The sequence below is a fragment of the Pezoporus wallicus genome, unplaced genomic scaffold, assembly GCF_028554395.1.
Source record: "Pezoporus wallicus isolate ANWC-B61680 ecotype Strahan unplaced genomic scaffold, APGP_CSIRO_Pwel_v1 contig_747, whole genome shotgun sequence".
NCBI lineage: Eukaryota > Metazoa > Chordata > Aves > Psittaciformes > Psittacidae > Pezoporus > Pezoporus wallicus.
Genome location: NW_026638457.1, coordinates 3,670,414 through 3,696,311, shown reverse-complemented (window position 1 = coordinate 3,696,311; position 25,898 = coordinate 3,670,414). Strand labels below are relative to the sequence as shown.

The 25,898-nt window shown below is 34.5% G+C and overlaps 1 protein-coding gene across 7 annotated transcripts in view; it reads right to left on the bottom strand.

The window, feature by feature from the left end:
• GRIK2 (glutamate ionotropic receptor kainate type subunit 2) overlaps positions 1–25,898 on the bottom strand; it is a 402,122-nt gene that overhangs the window by 129,508 nt on the left and 246,716 nt on the right. For all 7 annotated transcript variants that reach the window (XM_057410869.1, XM_057410866.1, XM_057410863.1 and 4 more), the window contains one exon: positions 7,130–7,353. In XM_057410869.1, coding sequence (XP_057266852.1) covers positions 7,130–7,353 — 224 coding nt within the window. The remainder of the gene's footprint in view (positions 1–7,129; positions 7,354–25,898) is intronic.

Genomic DNA, 25,898 nt, shown 5'->3' with positions numbered 1-25,898 from the left:
GAAGAAAAGGCATTTTCTGATTAGCTTAATCTACAAAATTACAAAAAGTTACCTATGACATACTGGTGGAGCAAGTGCTACAAACAAATGGATGTTACAATGTATTTTGCTTATGGCAGAAGTCAACAGACCTATTACTTTGTTTCATAAGAAGCCCCCACCTATCTTAACTCTGGAGAAGACAGTTTGACTAGACCTCTACACAGGAAAAAAAAAAAAAATAACAAACCAAAAACACTTCTTGACAAAAGATTCCAGAATTGACCAGATGTGTTGAAGTAAGAATACATTTCTTCTTCAAAGTGCATATGGATATTTAGGTGCTATATCTCCTATTGGACTACTAAGAAGGGTGAGTTACAAGTTCTTCAGCCATCCTCAGTTAAAGTGTTCCAGTTGTTTGCTGGCAGTAGTTTCTTTCTATACTTGATGCATGGCAAGTAGTATCTGGGATGTCAGGCTGACCTACCACTGATATAGATACGAATTTTTCTCTCACTGTAATCTCGAACAGTATTTTAATAGAGGCTATTATCTAGATGCCATGCTTGTACATAGACTTGGAGAACTCTTGATATTCTCATCTCTCCCTGCACAGCTGAAGGAGACTGACAGCATTCAGAAACAATTCAAGAGAATCCTGAGAGGTAAGGATGAGGAGCCCATACTGAGTTGTTTATTTGTGTATTAGAGATTCTATAAACTGGCAGGGAACCCACATAAATCTCATGTGTGGGAGGCCAGAGAGATCAAAGTGTCTTTCCAAGTGCCAAGATACAAAGTGAGAGATTGCTGCTTAACTCATTGTTATGTTGGTTTTTTTAAACATATATCCTCATCTTCATTTAGACTTTATAGCACAGATTGCAATCTGTATCACAGCTTCTCAAAATAATTACACAAGTTAGATGATGACCACAAGCAAGTATTGTAATTCCAGTATGTTTCACGTTTTTAATATTGAAAAAAATGCCACAACCCCAATATAAGTTGTGTGCTGACCATTGAAAATAAAACTTTACTACTATTGCAGACTATGCAGATTTATGCATTAATATGAATGAAATACAGCACAGTAAATTCCCATTCTGCTTCACCAATTTGTAGCTGTCATCCACATTTTTTGAAAAGTGATACTCAGAAATATCTGATCTGATATCTGAGCATATTTGAAATACCATTTCCAGTAACTGCTGTCAAGGAAATATGACTGTACAATTACAGTTAATTTTCTTCTGAGCAGTTGGAACAGTGCTGTGTTTTGTCTTTAGTCTGGGAATAATGCTGACAACATATCAATGCTTTAGTTGTTGCTGAGTAGCACTTCCCCTGGTCAAGGACTTTTCAGTCTCTCATGCTCTGCCAGTGAGAAGGGGCACAAGAAGCTGAGAGGGAGCACAGACAGGACACCTGAGCCAAACTACCCAAAGGGGTACTCCATACCACAGCATGTAGTGCCCAGTATATAAACTGGAAGGAGTTACCCAGAAGGGACCAATCACTGCTCGTGTTGGGCTTGGTATCAGTCAGCGGGTAGTGAGCATTGTGCAGCACTTGTGTTTTCTCAGCTTTCTTTTTTTTTTCTTTTTTGCTGTTTCCTATCATTATTGTTACTGTTATTGTCCGTATCTTGCTATCACTATCTTTTATTTTATTTTAGTTATTAAATTGTTCTTATCTCAACCTGCAGGTTTTACATTCTTTGATTCTCCTCCCGATCCCATCTGTGGGGAGGGGGAAAGTGGGAAGTGAGTGTGCGGCTGCATGCCAATTGCCAGCTGGATTTAAGCCACAACACTATAATGTATAGCATGATATACTACGTGAAAAACATGTGCTTAATAATTTGCTTATGAGCACAAAAATTGATTTAATGGAAAATTATATGAAAAGAAGCAGACTATACTGAGTATTTTGGAAGCAATCATAAACTGCAACTTGGTTTAACAGAAATAAAAGTCTCTGACTTTGAAATAATTGTCATGGAACAGTTTTGGAAAGTTTGTAATTTTTTGCATTTTTTTATCCTTGTCTATAAATAGACAAGGATATTATAATAGACAGTATTTTATAGTCAAGTGACAATAACTCCACTTGCATTACAACTGAGGCAAAACTATCTTCAAACTGTAAGATAGTAAGAGCAGCAGGCTTCAGGGTTGACATCTGGACTGCCTTATCAGGTGATGAAACCATTCCTGAAAACACCTCATAACATATGCTGTGCTTCTCTAGGGAGGACTCTTGTAGGAAGAATGCTTATTAAGAATAAAGGGCAAACATGCTAACTTCCTACTTGAACTAATATCAGTATAGTAATTTAGTAACCAGAGCTCCATAGTAACGGGAAATGTAGTTCCCTCTCATTCTGCCATTAATTCCATTCCATCAAGATAATTTTCAAGGAGTAGTTTGAAAATCAGTCAGATGAGCTCAAGGACAGAAATCAGCTGATCAAGAAATATGAAAATGAAGACTGATAAGATGTAAAAGAATATGCATGCACTCCAGAGAGAGATAATACTTAGGCATCTGTTCAAGTCTGAAGCAGCAGGCTATTCCTAAGCTTCTTCACAGAGAAAAGATTAAGATAAATGTGTGGAGACATTTTTAAAAATCTTGTCTTCTTTCAGTATGATTTATTCCAGCTGGTAGGAGTGAAATATCATTTGGTGATGAGGAAATGTTCATTGTGCTTTTATTACTGCTTACAAGGAAATGAAAAAATAGTTGATACTAAATGCTTTGACAGCTGAAACCAGCACAAGGGATTGACTTACGAAAAGTAGGATAGCAAAATTCTGCTGAAGGGAGGAAAAAGCAGAATGTCCTAATGTACAGAATGTGGTACAAGTAAAGGTGAATCTAGCTCTTTAAAATGATTATCCATGATTTAGTATTAGTGATTAGGGCTGTTTAATGTATATTTACACAATATTCAGTGATACTCCAGACAGGTCAGTATAAGAAGCATAAGAGCTCGTTAGTAGACCTTTTTATCCAGGGTAGTTTATCTGCTTCACTGCTGATCCATAAAGGTGAAGCATCATGTTAAGGCAGGTGTACCTCTTCCAGTTATGATGGTAGGTCACTTTAAAGTGCTTTATGACATACAGACCTGTTCACAGCAAACAGACCTTACTGCACAGAGAAATACTTCAATGATGTGCAAGGAATAACTTGAAATGCAGTAAATCTGATGGAAAATGACTGAATAAAAACATTTAAGGAGTTCATCCTCCAACCTGCGTTTTCAGAAAAGATTCATGAAGACATGCGTGTTTCAAACCACACATATTGAAAGACCTATGCAAATCAAACATATTTAACATTTTTTAAAAATATTAAACTGATTTGCTTCATATTGCCTAGGAGAATGGGAAGTATCCTCAAGTTACCAATACATTGATTTTTCAGAGACCAAAAATGGCAGTTTCATACACATAGACTAATGGAAAAGGGAAAATATGCATCTACAAAGTTGGTATACAACACTGTGAGAAACCAGCATGTTTCTCAGAAATGAAGCAATGGATTGCACCAACAGACAGAAATGAAATGAAATTCCAGTAATCAAGATTTTTCATTACATAGATCAGAAAACATTGTGTGCTCGACAGAAGACAAAAAGGAGTTGGCGCACTTTATTCCAGTCTTCGTTCCTTTAATCACATGTAAACTGCGAATTTAACTGGAATTCTAAATCAAAGAAACAAGTAAAGGCAGAGGCATAGAGTGAAGATACTGGAATTGGAAAGCTACAAGACTTTAGATGACAGAAGGCATTGCTAACAGTGACACAGAGACACTGCTAGCTAACATCAGAAACAGATCTATTACTGTTGCCACAAGAGAAAAAAAAATGCTATATGACTTTCTCAGTTCACAGAAAAGCAACAGGCTTAGTGTCAAGCAGACTGGGTTTATCTATCAGTCATCAGCCTGTATGACAAAGAAAGGAACTTTCAGAGACCACCATAACTACTTAGAATCAACAAATAGAACAAACAAGATTGAGGTTTCCATATATATGAAAGAATCACTGCCTACTATAATTCCCCACACAGAATGACAGCTAAAAAAACAGCACAGAACACATATATGTTCATTCATATGTTCATTTTTGCATCACAACGCAAAAACTGTAATGCCTACATAAATAGATGACTCATCATTTTTAGTGGGGACTACATGAGGAAAATGACATAGAAAAACCCTACAGCTAAAAATTCCATCTCTCTCCTAGCTTTTTGTCTTGTTGTGTATGAAAAGATTAAAGCTTTTTATATATTGTTGTCAAATTGGAAGGAAAATCCAATGTTTCGACAAACAAAGGAAAAGACTAATGAAGATTTATGCTACTTTTTTTCCCACTTATGCCTAATACATTACTCTTTTCAGCAATTCTCTCTCAAAGATTCTTGAACCTTTTACTGATTTCTTCAACTTTCCCTAAATATGATCATATCACTAATTAATGGGTGAAATCCAAGTACCATAAAAAGAACTGTACTTTTCATTTTTCATTGTACTTATATTCCAACACTGTCTGGAAGACAATGGTAAAACAATAAAATCATGAAACATTTGACAGAAAATGGGAGGTTTAAATCTAAAAACAAATATTCTACACTGCATACTCTGATGTAATTACAAAACATCATATCATGAAAGACATACTAAGTACTGCTCCAAACAGAAGAACACATTATTATGAGACACAGTAATTATTATGGAACACTGGTAATCGAACATTCATTTTGGAAGGATTATTATGAAATAGAAATCCTCTTAGTAACAAATTCTAGGTGGAACCTATTAATTTGGTGACATACAGTCCAAGAGTTTCATGACACCAGGACTGAAAAATACATCATCAGCTGTGTAATACCTAATTTATAATCTGTACTGAAAATAGATAGTCAGCACTATACTGCAAAGTCCTCTTCACTACCACACTTCAATTAGCAGTATCTCCTTTTACTTTAATGATGGATGCATTTTGTGTATTCTGTTGGCAAAAGCCTCTTAATTTTGAATAATGTTCTTTTCTCTCTGTAGTATTCAGCAGAATTCATATTTAGCTTACACCTGTTTCCCTATATGAATTATAGCATTAGAAAATGCTATTATATACTACTAATTCATTCCACATTATGAATAAAATTTGTAGATTGTCTTACATAATCTTAAATATTTTATTTCTAAATTTGATATCAATATTTGGTTAGGCAATTGTGTTATTAGAAATCTTAGATATGAAGGTTGATATAAACAGGTATTAAAAAAAAGGTATTTTATAAATCTCTACCAAAAAAAAACAAAACCCTCCTCCGATCAGTATAAAATATATTTCACCTTGCTTTACAATTAAGACAATGCTTCCAAGTGTGTAAGGAATTTATGGTGCTCAACACAAAGACAAGTAAGTGGAAAAGGTTCAGCTATAGTGGTCTATTATGTAGCGTTTCTGTTTAAAAAGTTCTTCCCAGTTCTGCTAGTGAGATCAGGTGTCTGAATAGCTTAGTAAAAAAAAAGGCTTCAAAAACACATATCTTTCCTACAAAATATGAAAAGACACATTTTCGAAGTAGGAACTCAGCCATGCGACTCTTACTAACATTACTGGAAGCTGTCTATCAAAAGCATCATGTTGAGAAAGCCTTTCAGTGACAGCCATAGGTTTATAACTCTTGGACATACATATAAATATTTTACATGAGGTGTTTCAAAAGATAATATTTGTGATTTATGCTCAACTCTGCTTTAAGAAGTATCTGTATCACAGGAACACCTCAGATATTAATTTTCTCACTGATTATATAGTCCACTAAAGTCTACTGTTCTTTCAAGAAACTTTCAATAAAAGTGGCTTTTTAAAGCAGACTTTTAAAGAAGGCACATAAGTGAAGTTACTAATTACAAAATATGTTTCAGTGTTATCTATAGTGCTACAATATCTCATGTACAGGCGATCTTGCTAAATTGCTTTTAAACCTGTTTCTAAATATATTTCTTTCCCCTTAGTAGAGGAATGATACAATTCCTCCAAAATTAAGCAGATAGTATCAGGGAAAGATGGAGAGCTCTGCTATCAACTACAGCACAATAGGTAAAGAAAAACATGAAGTTATACTTTGTTCCACAGAATGAAACAATAAAAATCTTCAGGCTGAATTGAGATTGAATTATCAAGTAAAATATCATAATAATAACAACTTGTTGATGATATTAAAGCCGATAACATTAATATGTGTTTGATTAAAAAAATATTTTAAATTGACTACTAGGACTACTACACCCCTGGGAACTGCTGATTTACTGTTCTGATTTTTTTTTTTTTTTTTTTTTTTTTTGCTGTCACAGCAAAAGTAAAATTTACATCATGTAAGACTATTTCTGGGAGCATCTGGAGTCAGTCTTAATTACTAAAAAAGGAAAAGGTAAATATAATGGGAATTTTTGACAAAAGATATTTCTCTCCTTCTCTAAAGAGAGCCCTATATATTAAACAAATTTAGAATTTAACAATTGTTGTACAGAGTTTCTTAACTCCAAAAGCTCAACTAAATATGCTTCCAAATAGTCTCAGATTTTCAACTATGCGAAGTATCTCAGGGATTTTTTATAGTGCACAGGTAAAAACTAAATAGTCTTACCTTCCTTCTAAGATACTAATCTACATTAAGTGACTTGTTTTATAATAGGCAGAGGCCCAGTTTTGACCTCTAGGATTAACATGAGCAGCTAAGTACTCAATTTGAGATTAAGCAGCATAGCATCAAATGAAATCAGGCTAACAAAATAAAATATGTCAACCTCTGTCTTTTTGAACACAGCATAATTGGGAAAAGACATTTTTGTAAACTTTCTAGTGTCTCTAAATTTATAAATAAAAGGAGAACGCTTCCTGGCATACTTAGGACGTAGCGATATAAGAAACTGGAGACTTAGTATGGTGGTGGAGAAAATTAGTAGTGAAAACCCTCATCATTAATTATTCTTCTTTACATCATGAAGTTAAAATATAAGAGTATGAAAGTAAGAAAATTTTTGTGACTTTTGACAATTATTAGTAAGAAAAAGATTATAACAATTGCCAAAAAAATCACAAAAGTTGACATGTTACCTGGCTATGACAAAGAGCACACAACTGACACCCAAGTAAGCCAGCAGAATATACATCCAGATATCAGGGGAGAGAGGATTCAGGAAGGAGAAGACGCCGGGGTTTGTACCATTGGGCTTGCGGTACAAAATACTTATTCCAAGAGTCATAAAAGGCTTGGAAAAGTCGATGACCTTCTCTCGAACATAGGTAATTGCCAGTGGTGCAACTGCAAGGTCAGCTTTCTGTTAACAGAAATACAAAAAGAGAAACACTCTATAAGTCAGAAGAAACATGTTGAAGTAGGCAATCAGATTAGGCAATACACAAACTTCTTATGGAAGAAATTTTTTCTTGTACTAGGTAGACTGAAATGTAAAACTCTTCTCCTTATAATTAAGGAAACAGTTACTCTGCTTCCTGTTTGTTAAACTGACATAACACAGAATATTTAAAGCATCATTACAGGGGTAGAAGTGAAGAAAAATACCACTTCCTGCAGAAAATATGAATATCCACTATCCTATCTTCTAAAACTTTTTAAAATGTACATATCAACATATGTCTTCCCTCTGTCATTTCTTCACTGTGCTCTTTAGAAGCTAACACATTTGTGAAGCCCATGTGTATATGCTTATACAAGTGCAGGGAAAGGGACAGGAAGCAGTTTTCTTATTGAAGAACTTTTAAAAATGGGAAGCGTTACACCTGAAGGGTTGCTTCAAGGAGTAAGTTCTAACAGAGTACAGCTCTCCTTACTAGTTTACAGAAATCACTATGAAACATTTAGATAACTATCAATTGTAACATTTAAAATTAAATCATACAATATGATACAAATGTATTTCGTCAATTTACATTTAGTTTTTGTCATAGCAATAACTCATAGGAGATTAGGAAATGATCTATAGTATTTTTTATTTAAAAGCTAATGGAAATCATAGTGAAAAGGAATCTACAGCATCTACTTCTTAATCTCTGTCAACAGGTCTTGAAAGACTACTCTTCATATGTCTATGTTTAGTTCTGTGCATATGTACATGTCCAAGATGAAAGAGGGGAGTTCAGAGTGAGAAATTATACAGTGTAAGATTTGGCAAGTTGTAAACTAAGAATTCCTTGTAAAATATATGTAAATGTAGGTATGTAATGACAGAAATGGTACAAGTACCATAAAATACTTTTATCTATGTAACATAGCTGCAAATAACAACATTTTCAGAATACCTGTTCTAAACCAAGATACAAATATTTTATTACCTATAAAACCATATAAATTCATATATTTATATACTTTATTTTGCTTAGTTGATATTGTGTAGACTGTGTAGCATTCACAGTCCCACACTATATTCTAGTATGTCAAAGTTCTGCTACGGTCTATTCTTGTTATGAGAATTTAACATATCATTAGACCTACCCTAGTAAAATACTTCTATGCTACACTGTGAAACTCTCTTGGTGTTGTTAATTTAATTCGGTAAGGGTTTGCTGGTCAAAAACATGACATATGCTTAATTTCCATTGGTATTCAGAACTTTTAGGTATTTATCAGACAGCAAAACTTTATTCCACAGCAGAGGAGTTTTTATGGATTGCATACTATTAATGATATTCCAGCTGATGCAGAAAGAAAAGACTAAAGTAAGAAACTAAAACTAATTTGGATTAAAAGTCATAGGTCAACATGTAGAAGTTGGAGAAACATAACAACTCAAGTTAGTAGTAGTTTGTGAGGCAACTAGCAGTCTTACCATAGGAATCTGAAGCTAAGTCATTAAAGACTGTCAGAAGATTCAACTTCACAAAGATAGAGAAAGCAGATGCAGACCTTTTGGAATTCTATTGGCAATTGTAAATTTTGGTGTTAAAACATTCAGAGAGCCTTAATGCATATCAGGCCCTTCCTTTTAACAAATACAATTAGAAATCCAACCCTTGGATACATCTGAATGTTGTTTGCATCTGCAGTGGAGTAAAGCTCTAGGGAAGTTCTTAGAACTTGCAGACGGAATTAGAAAAATAACCAAATAAGAAATAATGCATGTGTCATGACAGAACAGGACAATCAGATATTCCAGCCTGGGAGACAGAGATCCAAAATACAGGTCTATGTCTTAGTATCGCAAGATTTTCTTCAGAGCTTTTGTAAGTCTGTTTCTATATATTCGAACTAGTATATCACCATATGAACAACAACAGAAAAAAAAAAGCCTTTACTGATTGAGGAAACAAAGATCTGCTAGAATTACCGACATAAAAATGTAATACTTCTACATGTGGCCATTTTTGCTAATATCTGTTATCTCCAAAATGTTCAATCCTTTTGGCAATGGATTCATTTCGAAACAGCACTACTTGAAAGTAAGTGAAATAAGAGGCTAAGTTTCCTGAAGTGCAATGCCAGGTCTCCTACACTCTTCTACAATGAAGTACGAGTAAGAGAATTCTCTTTTGGTAATTTGTCAGAATGATTTGGAGAGGAATGGTGTAAAACTAGGATTTTATCAATCTACATTTATTATCATTAACAAATGATTACATCCTAAAATGGCTTTCTGATAAGTTCCATAACAAACAACATTTGTCTCACTTGACAATGATATATTATTCCACTTTTTAGAATGTATGTATGCATGACTTTAAAGGAAAAAGTTTATCTATCTGAAAGCATAATCCTAAACAGCACTTACTCTTGACCTTAGAGTACTTGAGACAAAGGCCTTTTTATGACAGCTTCCGAGGACTGTTGAGGATAAACTAGTTGCTACAGAGAAAAATTCTGCACCCAATAAAGGTTACAATAGCACTTAGAAACAAGTCTGACAAGGACATTTCAACAGAAAGCACAGTCCTGAGCAAAATGGAAGAGTTGTACAGCAACAGAAACGGTAGCCATATCATGTGATGAAGGAGCGTGCTGCAGACAATAATGCCAACACTAAATGGCAGAGACTGGAGAAAAATACTCCTCACAATAAATTCTTACTTTAATTATGTCATGTGTGAGGAAATCACAATCCAGCATTTACTCCACCATTCAAAGATACGGCATGATAAAATGGAGAATGGCACTCACATTCTGCATCGATCTTGACAGTTTTTCAAAGAGAGGTTCTCTAGCAAGAAAGAATTTCCAGGACAAGAGGGAGGAAGAAACAGAATTTATCATACTCTACAGGACACTCTCCAAAGTCAACTGAACCACTGACAGTTGTTCCCACCCTGCTGTCTCAAAAATCACCAGATAGTTTGAACATCATTTTTAACAATAAATTCTCAATAGCGCTTTATTTTCTATCTTCATACCCCACCAGGGTAATGATATTTTCTCCCTTCATGCTAGTATATGCACTCTGAGTACATTACTGAATTACTCTGTGAATAGTGATTTCCAGTCCTTCCTTTCTTTTTGTGCCGTGTAAGAATTGCACATACTCTCTCCACAGCTGTGTAAGTTTCCCTGTCCTGCTACCACATGCAGTCGTAGGATGTTCACCCATCAGCAGACAACTCAAGGTATACACAGTATCTACAGAATCACCTAAGGCACAGTAAAATCCTCCTGCTTTGGTTCTTCATTTACATTTTGCTTCCAAGCAGCTAGTTGACTATTTTTGATAAAATAACATTTAAAGAAAAAAGGGAGAACTTTTTTTTCAGTTCCACAGAGCTAAAACTTGATATAAAACCTCTAAGAAAACAATTTTTTAAAATTACACTGAATTATATCTATGCATGCAGATACAAATAACATCAGTAAGAAATCTGCATATAAATGTTGAGTAATGCATGGTCCATAGCATGTGCAGGAAGTTAGTATTTATAGATATTTATATTTTTTATGTGAAAATTAACTCTATAAAATATGACCCTGGGAAAGTGCCACATTAATTTTTTGCAGAAATTGAACTTTGAAAGCATTTAATAACTTCTACTAATAATGTTGGGGAAAAGAAGAACAAATGCTGATTGAATTTTCTTTTGATCTTTTTCTGAAAAACTTCTGTTTCACCTGTTTTATTCAAAGGAATTAAGAGTTTAAATACAATCTAGACATAGCAATCACAAAATGACTAATAGTTATTTTTAGTTAGACTCTACAACTACAGAATATTTCACCATAATAATGAAGCTCTTTAGCCTATGTAAACGGACTTTCCTGGTGAGAATTTACTGATAACATTTTGCATTGATTTAGAAACCATATATATTTATATTGAAAATGCAGGGGAAATCATACAGCTATATCCATTCTCAGTTGTTTATACAGTCAGTCAGTACAATCATATTGTGATTACACAAGATAAACAAAAGTATACCCTGAAAATACATCTTAGCAATTTTACTTCTATACAGGCAGCAATGCACCTACTGCCTGTAACTATTTTTTAAAATAAAGGAAGATACTTTTCTAAAAGGAAAACTTCATAAGGCTTCTTTTTAGTCCACTGTGCCTACTCTTCAGCCTCAGGTCCAAAGTCAGTATATAAACTTCTTCAGCCACCTCATATTTTTGGACTGTTAACCTGAGACCTGAATTTCAGTTACATTTCCATTGGAAAAATGCATTCCTAAGCTAAACAGAGGACGGCTAATGCCCAGATTCTATTCTATAAATGCATTCAAAAGGGCTTTTAATATACAGAGAGCTTATGCATTATTCCTGTTTACAGAAGTGTATTTCCTTGCCATTCATTTGAAAAACTAAGATCTGTAGTTAGCCTTTAAACTTGTGATCTATTCTACACTGCCTTCCTCATCCTGATGCATTAAACTTCATACACTGTGAAAAGCTTTTGGTCTTGACACAAGATATTAATTCCTTTTTGAAACTACTAGGACTCGATTAGGGCTTTATAGATATTTCTTATTTTAACCAGCTACTAACTTTATTTTGGTATAAATTGTTTTTCATATTTTTCTGCTACCTTTCACAATTTAGGGAGAAGAGACATCATGAGATCTCTAGTCCAATCTCCTGCTCAAAGCGTCTACATTGATCAGACCAGGTTGCTTTATCCAGTTAGTTTTGAAAACCTCCAAGGATGGAGACAACATAACCTCTCTGGATAACCTATTCCACTGCTTGTCTGTCTACATAGCGAAAAAGTTTCTACAGACACAAAGTGGAGCAGGTTGTTAAAAGATGTTGGCAATTTGCATCATGGGATGTTTTCAGTTTTCACCTGTGGTCTTTTCTCTTCCTGCCAGGCACCACTGTGAAGAGCCTGGATGGATCTTCTTGATAATTTACTCATAAGTCCTGGAAAACTGCTATTAGAAGTTACTGCCTTTGCTAAACGTAAATAAAATACATAAAGTCCAAAACAAATCCAGATTAGATAGTTGAGTTTAGATGTCACACCTTCTTATGTGTGGGATACTGACTTGTATCATTTAAGATTAATTGCTAGCAATATCACATATAGATGCAATTTTATCATTTGCTACTTTATTAATAAAATTATTTAACATAATAAAGTAACATATGATAACAGTTTCAATACGTACTGGTTCAAGTTACACATTTACTTCTAACTCCTGAGCTGCTTCTCAGTATTTATTGTTCAGTAACAAAATGTTATTGGTAGACAGTACTATTTGCAGTTTACTCAGACTCATTTTGTTAACACTTAGTAATATTTCATAGCTGTTTTGTTTCAATTAGACATCCTTATGGCTAACACTTTTCTTAAGAAAGTCTTGAATAGATGTGGTAATTAATGTCTGTGTCAACTGCTTGCTCCTTTGTTATTTTCCAAATGTTTAGTCAAGGAAAAATACTAGTACTAAACCCATCAGGGACTCAGTAATTAGCTAATTTACATTATTTCCTCATATTCAGCGTTAGTAAGCCTAGGATTTTTTCTAGCCCACTGTTATCTATGCCAGCATGAATTAGATTTAACAGCTGATTAGATGTAACATGAGTTAAATCTTCCAAACCTGAGTTACCCTTCCAAACATGTTACCTTTCCAAATAGTCACAAAGTTCCTCTCTGTTGATTTATAGAATACAATTTGACTAAAGTATTTTGCAGCAACTTTGTTTAATTAGCAGTTACACAAATTTGATGTAAGAGGATGAGAAGCAGTGGACCACAAAACTAAACTTAGCAGGAGCATGGATGACAGTAAGTTACAACAATAAGAAAATCTCAGCTTTAATTCTTATAACTTCAATCAGCAGACTTTTCCTCAAAGGGCTCTTCGAATTATTAGAAGAGCAAGATTTACATACCCATAGAAAGGGCAAACTGCCAAGACAGTGCAAATATTATGCCTCAGACATTTTGAAGGCTCCCTTAAAAAAAAAAAAAGGGGTTCTTAAATTTATTAAAATATTACAGTAGTTTTTCATGGTTATTACACTTTTTTTTCCAAATTGTATTTTGAATCAGAGATGGTTACTTAACATGAAAATTACTGGACACCACAATCCAGTACATCTTCTTGAAATAAAATACAGAAGTAACACTGATTCCTTGTTTGCAGCTAGTATTTTTATCATTATAATTTCCAGATTGACTGCAACTCCCTGGGAGTTTGTGGGTTTTCTTTAGTTGTTGAACAGCTGTGTCACCTAGACTTTCCATTGCTGCACTTGCTAACGGAAATCCATTACTGATCCCACTCTTTCTAATTTTTACATAAATTCTCAAATATATGAGTTTTTATTAAATTATTTCAGTGAATTCATTTCATCATGCCATAAATATAGTCTTGCGTCAAGTTTGGCTTGCTTTCACTTTTCTGTATCACTATCATCTGCAATTTTTTACAAGAGAATCAAAATGATAAATAATGGCTTTCCATATCATTTGGATACAAGAAGGTCACTGCAAAATATACTACATCTGTTTGATTAATGGTTCCCAATTCACAGCATTTTGAAATCTGTCATTTCATCAGCTTAATGAATGGCACTAACTCTATTAATATGAACTTATTCGACCTGTGCTCTTGTCTCCTCCAGCTGCATTTTTACATAGCCATCAGAGAAATAGTTTTCTTTTTAAAAGAATCCACACACTGAAATTCTCAATGAACCACTAAATTCCACTGTCTTAGGGCTTAACTAAAATTGATCATTATTATAATAAAAAAAAAAAAATGGTCTTTTTAGATAACTTATTTTTGTAATTTATATATGTCCTGGGTTCAGCAGTAGCAGTCATTTTTCTCCTTCTTGGTAGCTGGTGCAGTGCTGTGTTTTGACTTTCGGCCTGGGAACAGAGCTGATAGCAATGTTTTGGTTTGGCCAAGGACTTTGTGAGCCTCATGTTCTGCCAGGGAGGAGGGGAAGCCAGGAGGAAGCAGAGACAGGACACCTGACCCAAACTGACCAAAGAGGTATTCCATACCACAGCACGTCATGCCCAGGATGTAACTGGGAGTTAGCCGGAAGGGCTGGGAGGCTGCAGGGTTGGAGGAGGTATCGGTCAGAGCTTGGTCGGGCTGGGGGGGGGGCGAGTTATCAGTCGGCTGGTGGTGAGATGATATATTCTCTTCCCTTGTTATTTCCTTTATCATTATTATCATTGGTGGTAGCAGTAGTGATTTGTGTTATACCTTAGTTACTAAACTGTTCTTATCTCAACCCGTGGGAGTTGCATTCTTTTCGATTCTCCTCTCCGTCCCTCCGGGAGTAGGTGGAGGGAAAGAAGGGGGGGAAGTGAGTGAATGAGTTACCTGACTGGGTTTAAACCACGGCAATATATTATCTAAATACATAATTTATGCATTATATGCATATATTCATATTTATATCTTAAAAACAAAAGTGTTTTTCTATTGTGTATATTCTGAAAACATTATCCATCATAAATGCTTTACATGTGCCATAATTATAAAATAATTACATGTCATATATTTTATTACCTGAAAATATTGTCACAAATTTAAGGAAGAAAAATGTCAGTAGTGTTTTATGCACTAGATCCTTATTTCTGTTCTGCCTAAGGTATATATAAGCTAAAGCATTTGAAAAGTAGGTCCATTTATTTAAATTCAATAAAGCTTATCAAAGCTTTAGGCATTATTTAAATACTGAAGATACCAGGATAAACTTATTAACAGTCACCTTTAATAAAACTAAAATTCAAATCCTAAGAATGAAATCTGTGGTGTTTTAGTTTAAATGTTTCTGATATTTATAAGATGATATCAGCAAAACACTTAAAATGTCATTAGTATTATAATTTATTTCTTATGTGAAGTTCTGCTTCAGTCTGGAAGACAAGGATCAACAGAGGTGTACAAATACACAATGAAAAAGAACACACAATATAATAAGAAAAAAACATTGATCAGCATGACATGCAGATGTAGACAAATTCCTGGTCTGTCTACTGCCCAATTACATAGTGGATGTATGTATTAGCTAAGTAATGACACTTATGAATGACACTATGTTATTCAAAGAAGAATTGCATTATGTCAACTTGCACAAGAAGAAGTGGAGGATAGTAAATAAAAAGAACTCAGAATAAGAAACAATGAAATGATTGGCCAAGAAGGAAATCATGGAGATGATTAAGATATTGGAGTACCTGCTGTATGAGGAGATACTTGATACAGCTGGGACTGTTTAGCCTGAAGAAGGCCCAGGGGAATCTGATGAATGAATACAAACAACTAAAACAGAGAGGGAAAGTGAAAATGACAGAGCTAGACCCTTTTCAGTGGTACCCAGTGAAAGAAAAGGTAAAAATTACAAATTGAAATGTAATAAATTCCATTTAAACATAAACTCCAACTTTTTTATTGTAGAAACAGTCAAACACTGAAGCAGATTGCCCAGAGAAGTTGTGGAGCCTCCATCCTTAAGGCCAGTCAAAACTTGATGGGACATGGCCCTGGGCAACCTGCTCTTGTTGACTGTGCTTTGAGCAGGTATTTGGACTAAATGATCTCTAGGGTCAGTTTTGACCTCAACAATTGTTTGTTTCTGTTGTGTAAGTGATATCTCTTTCAGGTTCTCTCACACACCTTTATAACAAAACTGTAATTTTATTTCTATTCTGAATGCAGACAGAGAAAGAAATTTGCAACTAATAAAACTTGGCTTGGCATATAGCTTACTAAAAATTTTTGTAACGCTGTTGGTTTCCTGTTAAGCTGAAAGTAATTAAACAGGTAAAATACTTTTTTATAAATTACAAAGACAACCAGAAATTGCTCAAATATTGCAAGAATTTAAATACTAAAATATGTTCACCTCATTTCTCTTATTTCCATATTACTGGTTTACAGTGGGGAATGAAGATAAAAGTGAAATATTCTTGTCTGATGGCTAAGCTACAGAACAATTGTCTTAGAGACACTTCACGCTTATAAACACCTAAATATAGCACATGAGATGTTCTACAGATATCATGATATCAAATTGGACATAGGACCATCAAGTCTAGAATTGAAATGTGCTATTTCTCAGTCCCACGAAGGATGTAACAGGATTAGTGCAGAGAACAGCAATGACACTTTGCTTCTATGGTGGCTTTTCCTAACTGACCCGTCTTTTCTTTATTATTACACTGTGAGAATAGTATAAGTGTAGCTTTTACACCAGTCTTGTTTTTACATTTTGGAATTATGAAATCCTACAACATTTCAATACCACTTTTGATGGCCAGAAGGGTCATTTTCAAGCTAACCTGAAAATCATAAGACATGGATGTGACAATGCTGAATTCTGTACATGACATTTTGAAAGAGCTCAATTATATTCCCATCCAGGCAAACTAAGCTGAAAAACTAATAAGGGTAATCTATTTCCATGCATTTGAAGAATGACTTGAGGATTTGTTTTTAACAAGAATTGGATACATTTTTGACAAGACATTTGTTCTGGAATAAGTGCAGCATTCTTTACAATATCAATCAACATGACAAAAAAAAAAAAAAAAAAAAAAAAAACAAACCAGAAACAAAAACAGCAAACAACCCTTCCCTCCCCCCAGAAAAAAAACAAAACAAACAACAAAACAAACCAAAACCAAACCCACCAAAATAATCTCTGTAATCTCCATATTGCCTCAGACACAGAACTGTTAAACAGAACAGGCTTTCTGCTTAACAACCCATTTTTTTATACTGTAAGCATTTTACTTCCAATAACAGATTATTGTATACACTTCTAAAGCAGAGCAACCACTCTTTTAAATGACATGGGGTTTATATCTGAAACACTGTCTCACTGTCACTTGTCCAGCATCCTTTCAGTGTTCTTTCTGGCAATTCATGAGTACTATGCCCCATGTATTCACACAAAAATATACATTCATTCTTTTAAATACCTATATGCAGTCACTGGTAACGCCTATATGTGTATTTATACATATTTGTTTCATGCTAAGACACAATCTTAGGATGTTACTTATCTTCATAGGTTACCACACATTACTGCTAATCAGGCCTTCACAGGTCAGGAAATAGCACAATAAAAATTTACTGTGCAAATTAATTTCAAGCTATTGTGACAAAGTAACATGATTTTCTTCATAACACACACACACAATCAGTTTCATCTAATGCATTTTGAACTTAAGGCTGCACTGACAGGTTGTTTTTTTCTTACTCAACTCTGAAAGTTTGACTTCTGTATAATTCTCTTAAAAAACTAAACTATCTTTGATACGGTAAGAATGAGTCAGAATTGATACCTTTCAGTTCCCCAAATGATGTTGTGTTTTGGGTATCATTCCCAGGGACATATGTCCTGCTAGCACATCCTGAAACTGTTTTACGAAAATGCCACTTTGCTGAAAGTTGACATACTCCAGTGTTCTATAGTCCCTCTTCCCTACATTCCATGAAATGTTCACTTTGAGATGCGTTGAAACTCTTTGGAGATGAGCAAAACACAAATTGCTCTTTTTTTTTAAAAAAAAAACAACAACAAACACCTTTTAGTATTGGTGACAATATTAAGAATTTATTTGGTTATGTTACTTGTACTGCATGAATACACTTCTAGTTGATTTATACAGCTCACCTGCAAGTCTTTCAAAAACTTTCTGTTACCATTTCCAAATGAAGAAAATCCAAGAAGTTAAACAGCAACATTTTTTATGAACAAGTTCTGAGTGTGTCACATTCAGAGTTATGAGTAGAATTTGTGAATTCCTGATGTACCAAGCATGCAATCAAACTCCTTAATTATTACTTCTAAAAAGAATGAGGTTAAAATAAGGACTGAGTAGACAGAGAGGAAGACTAAGGGAAAATTGAGAAAACTGGTACCATTCAACTTTCCCTGTACAGCTGAACTTATTTTAATCTTTGCAGTGATCAAGTACTGCACACTCAAGTATAGGTATTGTAGAAAAAGACTGAATGAACAGATTAATTATAAGATCTAAAAATAACTTGCTAAAAATTTGACATGCAAAATAAAATTGTGAAATTTCCTCCTTGGAGGAAAAGCACATTCGAATAGAGAAGTTTTTTCATCAGTTTTCCAGGAATGCCCCATGTGTGGAAGTGCTCGAGGCCAGTCTAGATGGGGCTTTAAGCAACTTGATCTAGTGAAGGTTTCCCTGCCCATGGCAGGGGATGGAACCAGATGATCTTAAAGCTCCCTTCCAACCCAACCCATTCTATTATTCTATGATCATTACAGCAGCAAAATCGATTGTAAGGATCAGATAACTGTATGAGGATATGAAGGATATGAAAAATGTAACACTTTTATGAATACAGCCCTAGTACTGGATCCAATCAGTTCCTAATCACTGCTGTAAGCATAGATAATGCTTGAGCTAAAGAGTTACCTTTTGGAGCTTCATTTGAAAAGCTTCATGCCTCTGCCTTGATGGGCTATGATTCACTTCACTGGCAGTGCAGTGACAATGAGTTCCAGTTATTCACTATACAGTTTTCATCTGTAACTTGAACTTAATCATTTTACATAACTGACATTAGCTACGCATATCCAAATAGCTAATAAGTATAAATGGGGATCATACTGGTTTAGATTTAAAATGTATTCTGTGTTAATGCTTACGTACTAATTACTTAAACCAGCCTCTAAAATATTTGCTCCCTAACACGTTTGATTTGTCCCAGCGCTGGCATTCTTTTGGCAGTAACTTCTCAAAGAACATTTGATTCGAAAATCATTTCCAGAAACTTGTTAACCTGTGATTGACCATCACTAAAAAATATAAAAAAAAAAAAAAAAAAAAAAAAAGTGGGGGGTGGCCATGGAAGTGGGCAGACATCCTATTTATGAATGTGGGCAAGCAGTAAAATGGTCAAGGCAAGTAAAAGAAATTATAAACTAACCGTTCTACACAGCAAAACATGCTATTATCTTGAGGAATCCTGGCCTGTAATTTAGTGTAATTCCTGAGTTTTATCTCCAAAAAAGTAAGTTAGATTCTTTGGCAATACACTGATAGGATTCAGTAAGACTGGTAGAATGAAAAAGAGAAAAAATAGAAATGGAAAAAAGAAGGGTATTTTCAGATAGGAACAGAAAAGTGTTTTTAAAAGAAAAAGGTCCATTAGTTAAAATTGTGAAAATTAAAATAAGAAAACCATAATATCCTAACAGTAAAATACATTACTTAGACATACCATAGTTAAATGAACAAGAAGGAAATATTCATTTACCCCTAGAAATGTCAGATAAGCATTCCTCTAAGTACAGATCACCAAAACAAAACCCAAATAAATAAAATCCACACATCTCAGAGCACTTATTAGGAAAATCCTATTGTCAAAGTCTCCTGCTACTTCTGGTCTAAAATAACTGAAAATGTACGTAAAATTTTTCATCCAGTTTCTTCAGGACACATAGGATGTGAACAGTTCAAAAAAATCATGTAATCGCATTAATAACCATTAAGAAAAAGTGTATACGTTATTATCCTCATGTCTTACTGCAATATTAGAAATATTACCAATTCTTCCATTACCAAAAGCAGATGGTTTGGAAGTTCTTTGGAAAGTAATTGTTTACACTCAACTGCTCTTTTTTGAAAAATACATCTTCAGACTGTCCTGTACTTTAAATCAGTAACAAATCCTTTGCTGGCAATTTATTAAGGAAATCATATATGCACTTCTGCTATGTTTCTCACTGAATACGTATTTTGCACACTTGACCTAAACCTATGGTTTAGGATTTCTTTGACATTTCAGATTATTGATGTTTTAGATTTCTCTGACATATTTCATGGCTTTCTGCAAAGCTTTCTGCTGTACTCTCTCTGAACTTTCTTTACTGAATTTATATTATTTATTTATATTATTTATTTATTTATTTCTGCATAACATTTACTTGGAGTTAGGATCTGTTTGTACATTTTTTCCATGGGAATATTGCATACAGCCTTTATTAGAGAGTGACTAAGCAGACATGTAAATTAAGTGCCATCTTGTGAGTACAGAGACTGATTTTTGGCTGATCATTCGAAGCAGTAGTAAAATTGTTGTTGCTAGTTCTTCTGTGGTTGTGTGGAAGAGAATATCTTTGATCTTTCATCTTAAAGCAAACAAACAAACAAAAAATGCATAGTAAGGCATATTTGAGTGGATTATATTGATAAATTCAGACATGAAAGATAAAAATTTGCAGAGGGCTTCTGTAAGTCTATGAATATATTGTTTGTTTGAAGTGAAAAGCAGAAGCTTAAGCAACAAAAGACACATAGTTGCTTGTCAGGAGACACCTGCTGTTGCTTATTCAGCTTGAAACAAATTACATTGGAAATAAAAGGTCAGAGCAGTGGAAGTTGTCAATTAATGAATTAGCTTAGACTGAAAGGCACAAAAACCCAGGTGATATTCTTCTGACATATTACAAATGATCATAATAAATTATCCTGTAGACCCCAGGGCAGATTTCACACAGAAAATAAATACTATTTTAATGTGGAAAAGAAAGCATTCAAGCAATAATAACTGGAAGATATTATGACTATTTAAAACAGTAAACATATGTCTGAAAAAAATATTGAAGTCCCTTAACAGAATCATTGGTCGTATATTATGACAAAGAATAACTGAAGGATTTTGAGTACTATTTTTAAATATTAAATAATGTGAATTAGTTGCTTTGTTTAAACAGAGTTGTGCTGGAAAAGCGTAAATTAACAAATGTAACCAATAATGATTACTGGAAACTAGAAGAAGAATTTTTCAGCATAGAATGCTGAATTTGTAAGGTAAATACCAAGAAATAAAAATGCACTCAGAACAGATGGCCTTCAAATGGCTAAATAGATAAATCATGAAAGAGACAAATTATAAAGAAAATGTAAGAAAGCTAAAAAAACAGATTGCAATACAAAAAATAGAAACTGTAGTATTTTAATCATATACAAAGAGGACAGAAAAAAGGGAATTGTGTCTTTTTTTTTAAGAGGGTAGATAAAAATAAAATAAAATACCAAGTAACTAGAAAAAAAAAAAAAAAAACTCCAGCAGAAATCAGTAGTCATTCAACCTATCATCTATCTGTATTCACCAGAGTGACTGGCTCAAGAAACAACTGTACTTTAACTGCAAACTTTGCAAGACACTATGTGGTTTATGGAGTGTTGACCCTTAAAACATCATCTCCCAGAAGGACTGGAGTTCAAACTTCTGTTATATATAGAAAATGTTTAGCATGATTAAAATTTTCATCACGTGTCACCTTAGAGTCAGTTGCAGTTGCTATCTTAGAGCTAAGTTCTGGAAAAAAAAAATAAAATCTCACATAGCTTGCCAAAACTTTAACCTAAATTTTGTATACTACACTACGTATTAGCAATTTAAATTCTACTTTCTTAATGCAAAGCTTCTCAATGTATCCCATGTAAAGTCATACAAGGAGCAATTCTAAAAAGTGTGAAAGCTTTATAGCTGGACAAGACATTTTGTAATGCAATCTATAAAGAAGAGTTGGAAACTCCAAAATAAAGACAGATTTATGGATTCTGCAGATGAAAACTATTCAGACACTTAAAATGTTACAGCTTCTGCTGAACTGAGTATCTTCCTCTTGATATTCATTCAAACTAAAACCCGATGAGTGGTTTTTGAGGGCTCAGAATTTAGTACCTATTATTACATTTTGTATATTGAGATAAGATTTCCTCAGCGTATTAAGAACATAAAAGTTTCCCTGTAGTAAAACTTATTTAATGAATTTTCACATAAAATTTCACTTGTTTTCCAAACAAGTTTTCCTTAGCCTTACCTCTACACCTTGAAACCCTTCTTCTGAAGGAGTCATGAACCCTTTCCACCCTCATTTCAAAAATTAGATGTGAAGTTTAAAGAACCAACATTAGTGGATTGCAAAGAGTCTCAGACAATGGGAAAGTACTGTCACCCAAGCCCAGTGATGAGCTCAAGGTTCTCAGAACAGCAGCTGACCAGAATCCCATCCAAAACCACTCCACCTGCACAGGTTTAGAAGCATGAAGATCAACCAGCCACCTGCATGACACAAGTACACACTGATCCTGCATGTGATGAGCATGCGCTAATTACACAAACAGTGGTAACTGTTTATCCTACCCCTAGTATTAGGTCGCCAAACATTAGGCTGAGGCATTATATGACCATTGTTTAATTAAAAATCCTTTGTAATTCGAGACTTCATTCTGTGTCTCTCTCCTCAGTCAGTGGTGGAATGCCGAAGCTCAAGTATGGGTTTGAGCCCTACTAGAAACAGAAGCACACTAGTGGGTTTGAGTCCTTCTTGCGAGAAGACAGGTTAGTTTGAGTCCTACCAGAACTCATGGTGCCTTAGTGGGTTCAAGTCTTACTAGAAGGGAAATGAGTCCCAGCATAATTCCCTTGACGTAAGTTTAGAAGCCTGTCACATTACATTCTACATTCACATGATCATTTGATCCTTCATATTATTTGTTAAAAATCTGTGTAACAATTGATCTTTGACACCTCAAAGCGTATGTACATTTTCTCTCCACTTTCTTATTTCCCTTATTCTGAATAGCCTGAATATTTCTTGCTATAAGAAATGAAAAATACCCTTTTTTCTGTGAATATAATTTGTATTGATAAGTATTATTCCACATCTTCTAAACTGTGCCATCAACAGAAATTATTTAAAAAATGAAAACAAAAACATACAGACACACACACACAAAAAGCCAAACCACAACTAAACCATCAAACAAACTAGGCTTTGTTGTTAACCTGATTAAAAAATATTTCAGCAAGTTATACAAACAGATGAAGAAGTTCTATCCAGACAGCTCTTTAAAGGTACAGAAAACTTAGGAACACACACACAGACATGCAAACTTGCTATGAAGTCACTGGTAGAAAAATTACTATTTTCTTTCTTAATGGATAAAGGTTCTCACACAGTTGTTTATCACATCTAGTTTCTTATGGTAATCCTTATTTTTTTCCAGCAGCTAATACAAACATGATAGATGACAGGGATAATGAAAACAAATAATTGGAAAATACCATAATTCTGTGAGAAAAGAGTTATGTTTACTTACACAAATAAGGCTTGGCCTTTGGAAAAGTCTTAGTATACTTTTTTGAGAGAGTAAGTTACTGACTGCAATTAAAAAAAAAGATGTATACTCAATAAATACTATAGCAAGTGCAGTATGAAGATAATTTTGTAACAACAGGTTGTACCCTAAAAATTGCTTCAAGAAGAACCTACACATGAGATAACACCAAAAGGCAGATGACTGGGTTCTTATTCCAGGCCCTTTTCTGAACTGGATTAGAGTTTGTGATATGCTCTAAGGTATCCCCATGCCTCTAGTTGTTGTTGCATCAATGAAAGGATCTCCCATAGGTTTTAGATCTGCCAGCACTATGTGGGTGTTTCAGACAGCTAAATGAAGCTCAAGTGGCAGTTTAAGCTTCCACCACAGCCAGTGAAAGTCTAATCAATACAGATGATGGTGTCTAAAGAGCAAGCCAGCTGAACATATTCTAGAAAAGTGTTTTCTGTTTCTTAATATGTCAACTGCAGAAGAAATACCTTGGATAGATAACCTGTCCTCAAATGTGCGGCTTCAGAATAGGACAGGTGTCCTCTGTCACAATCTGCTGCCTCAGGAGGACATGCATGACATCATGGAGCATCTAAACTGAATTATTCCATTAGAAAAAGCTTTAGAAGATAAGTCAAATTTATTTCTAGGCTCTGGTATGATTGTTTTCACTAAGTCTCTCTTGGCTAAAACATAAGCCTATGTAGATAGTGCCCCAACAGACACCTTTTATCAAAGCTTTAAGTATTTTGAACCTGAACTTAGCCTCTCACAGCCTGTATCCCCTCTGAGGTAAAAAATTCTCATCTGTGGAACTGTACTCTAGATTAATTTGATTTTATGAGACCTGATGTAAGCTGGCAAGTAGATTCTAAAAGTATACATCAAGAAAGGAATTAATATAAAAATCCTCCATTCTTTTTGAAAGTATCTGCAATTATTAGTCCCTTGTTAATGTAATAACACTGAGAGCAAAGGTAGGCATTGCCAAAAATTACTTTTCACAACTATTGCATAAGTTGCCCTTGTTTCATAAAATTATCACGCTGTTTACCCTCTCAAGTTCCATGCTTTTCACTGATAAGCCTTTTTTTCTGAGTCAAAATTAACAAGATCACCATAATGCTAATTATCTCAGCAAACAATTTGACACACACAGAAGATGGTCATCAAAATTGTATCTATTAATACATTAATGAATACAAATCAGATACCACTTCTCTGAATAAAGAAAATGTGACCAGGATTATCAAGGCTTTAAAATAACATAATTTAAAGGAAAAAGAAAAAAAGCAAAAAAGCAAAAGAAACCAAACCCACCTATAGTTAGCGCTCACAGAATAGCTTTCTTTTAAAGGAAGACAGAATAGGAAACAATCTTTTTATCTTAATATTCATAATCATTTGTAAATTTTAATATAAAATTTATGTGTAAAAACAATTAAGATTTCTTCTTTAAATTGTTTCACCTGTATATTTTGCTTGTTTTCGGTAGCTAATATATTAAAAGAAAAAAAAAGTCGTGCAAAACCAAGAAATGTAAAATGTTTCAGCAATTTATTTATTGATTGATTGATGGCTTGGCTTCGCGAACAAAAATTTGGGAAGGGCTTTACCCATGCTTACTACAATCATGATGACTAAGTGCAATGTGGGATAGGCAAATCCAGTTGGAGAAAAGGCTGCTTTGTCATTCAGGATGTTTCCGAACAAGACTGTCATCTCCTGGGTCAATCTTGAACGACCAATGTCCTGAGCCACCCGCATGCAGAGTTGGATCTGCAGTTTCCAGTGCACTTTATCACCTGAAGTTTCGTCCCTCACCTGTTGCTTACAGGTCTTTGCAAGTGTGGGTAAACCCTTTGGGCCTGCGCAGTGGATTTTTTTAGGTGAGGCACAGCGTGCACGGAACTTCCCCCCCCCCTTTACACCAGGGCCAGGGCCTAGCTAGCTAGGATGGTGACAGCAAAGTCCTCAGGTCGTAGGTTTGATTAGAGTGTCCTTCTCTTAGATGGAAGACCTTACAAGCTTAGATGAGCTCCATCTGCCAGGTTTTGAAGTTAGAGTTTTCCTTCTCCTAGGACGGTTGCCCAAAGGCAAGTGTGGAGGTGGCTTGGCTTTGCAAACAAAGATTTGGGAAGGGCTTTACCCATGCCTTCTGAACAAGACTGTCATCTCCTGGGTCAATCTCGATTGACTAATGTCACAATAACACAACATCAAACATCTAGGCAGGATTCTGACTCTGACTTAGAGGCATTCAGTCATAAGCCCGCAGATGGTAGCCTCGCACCAGTGGC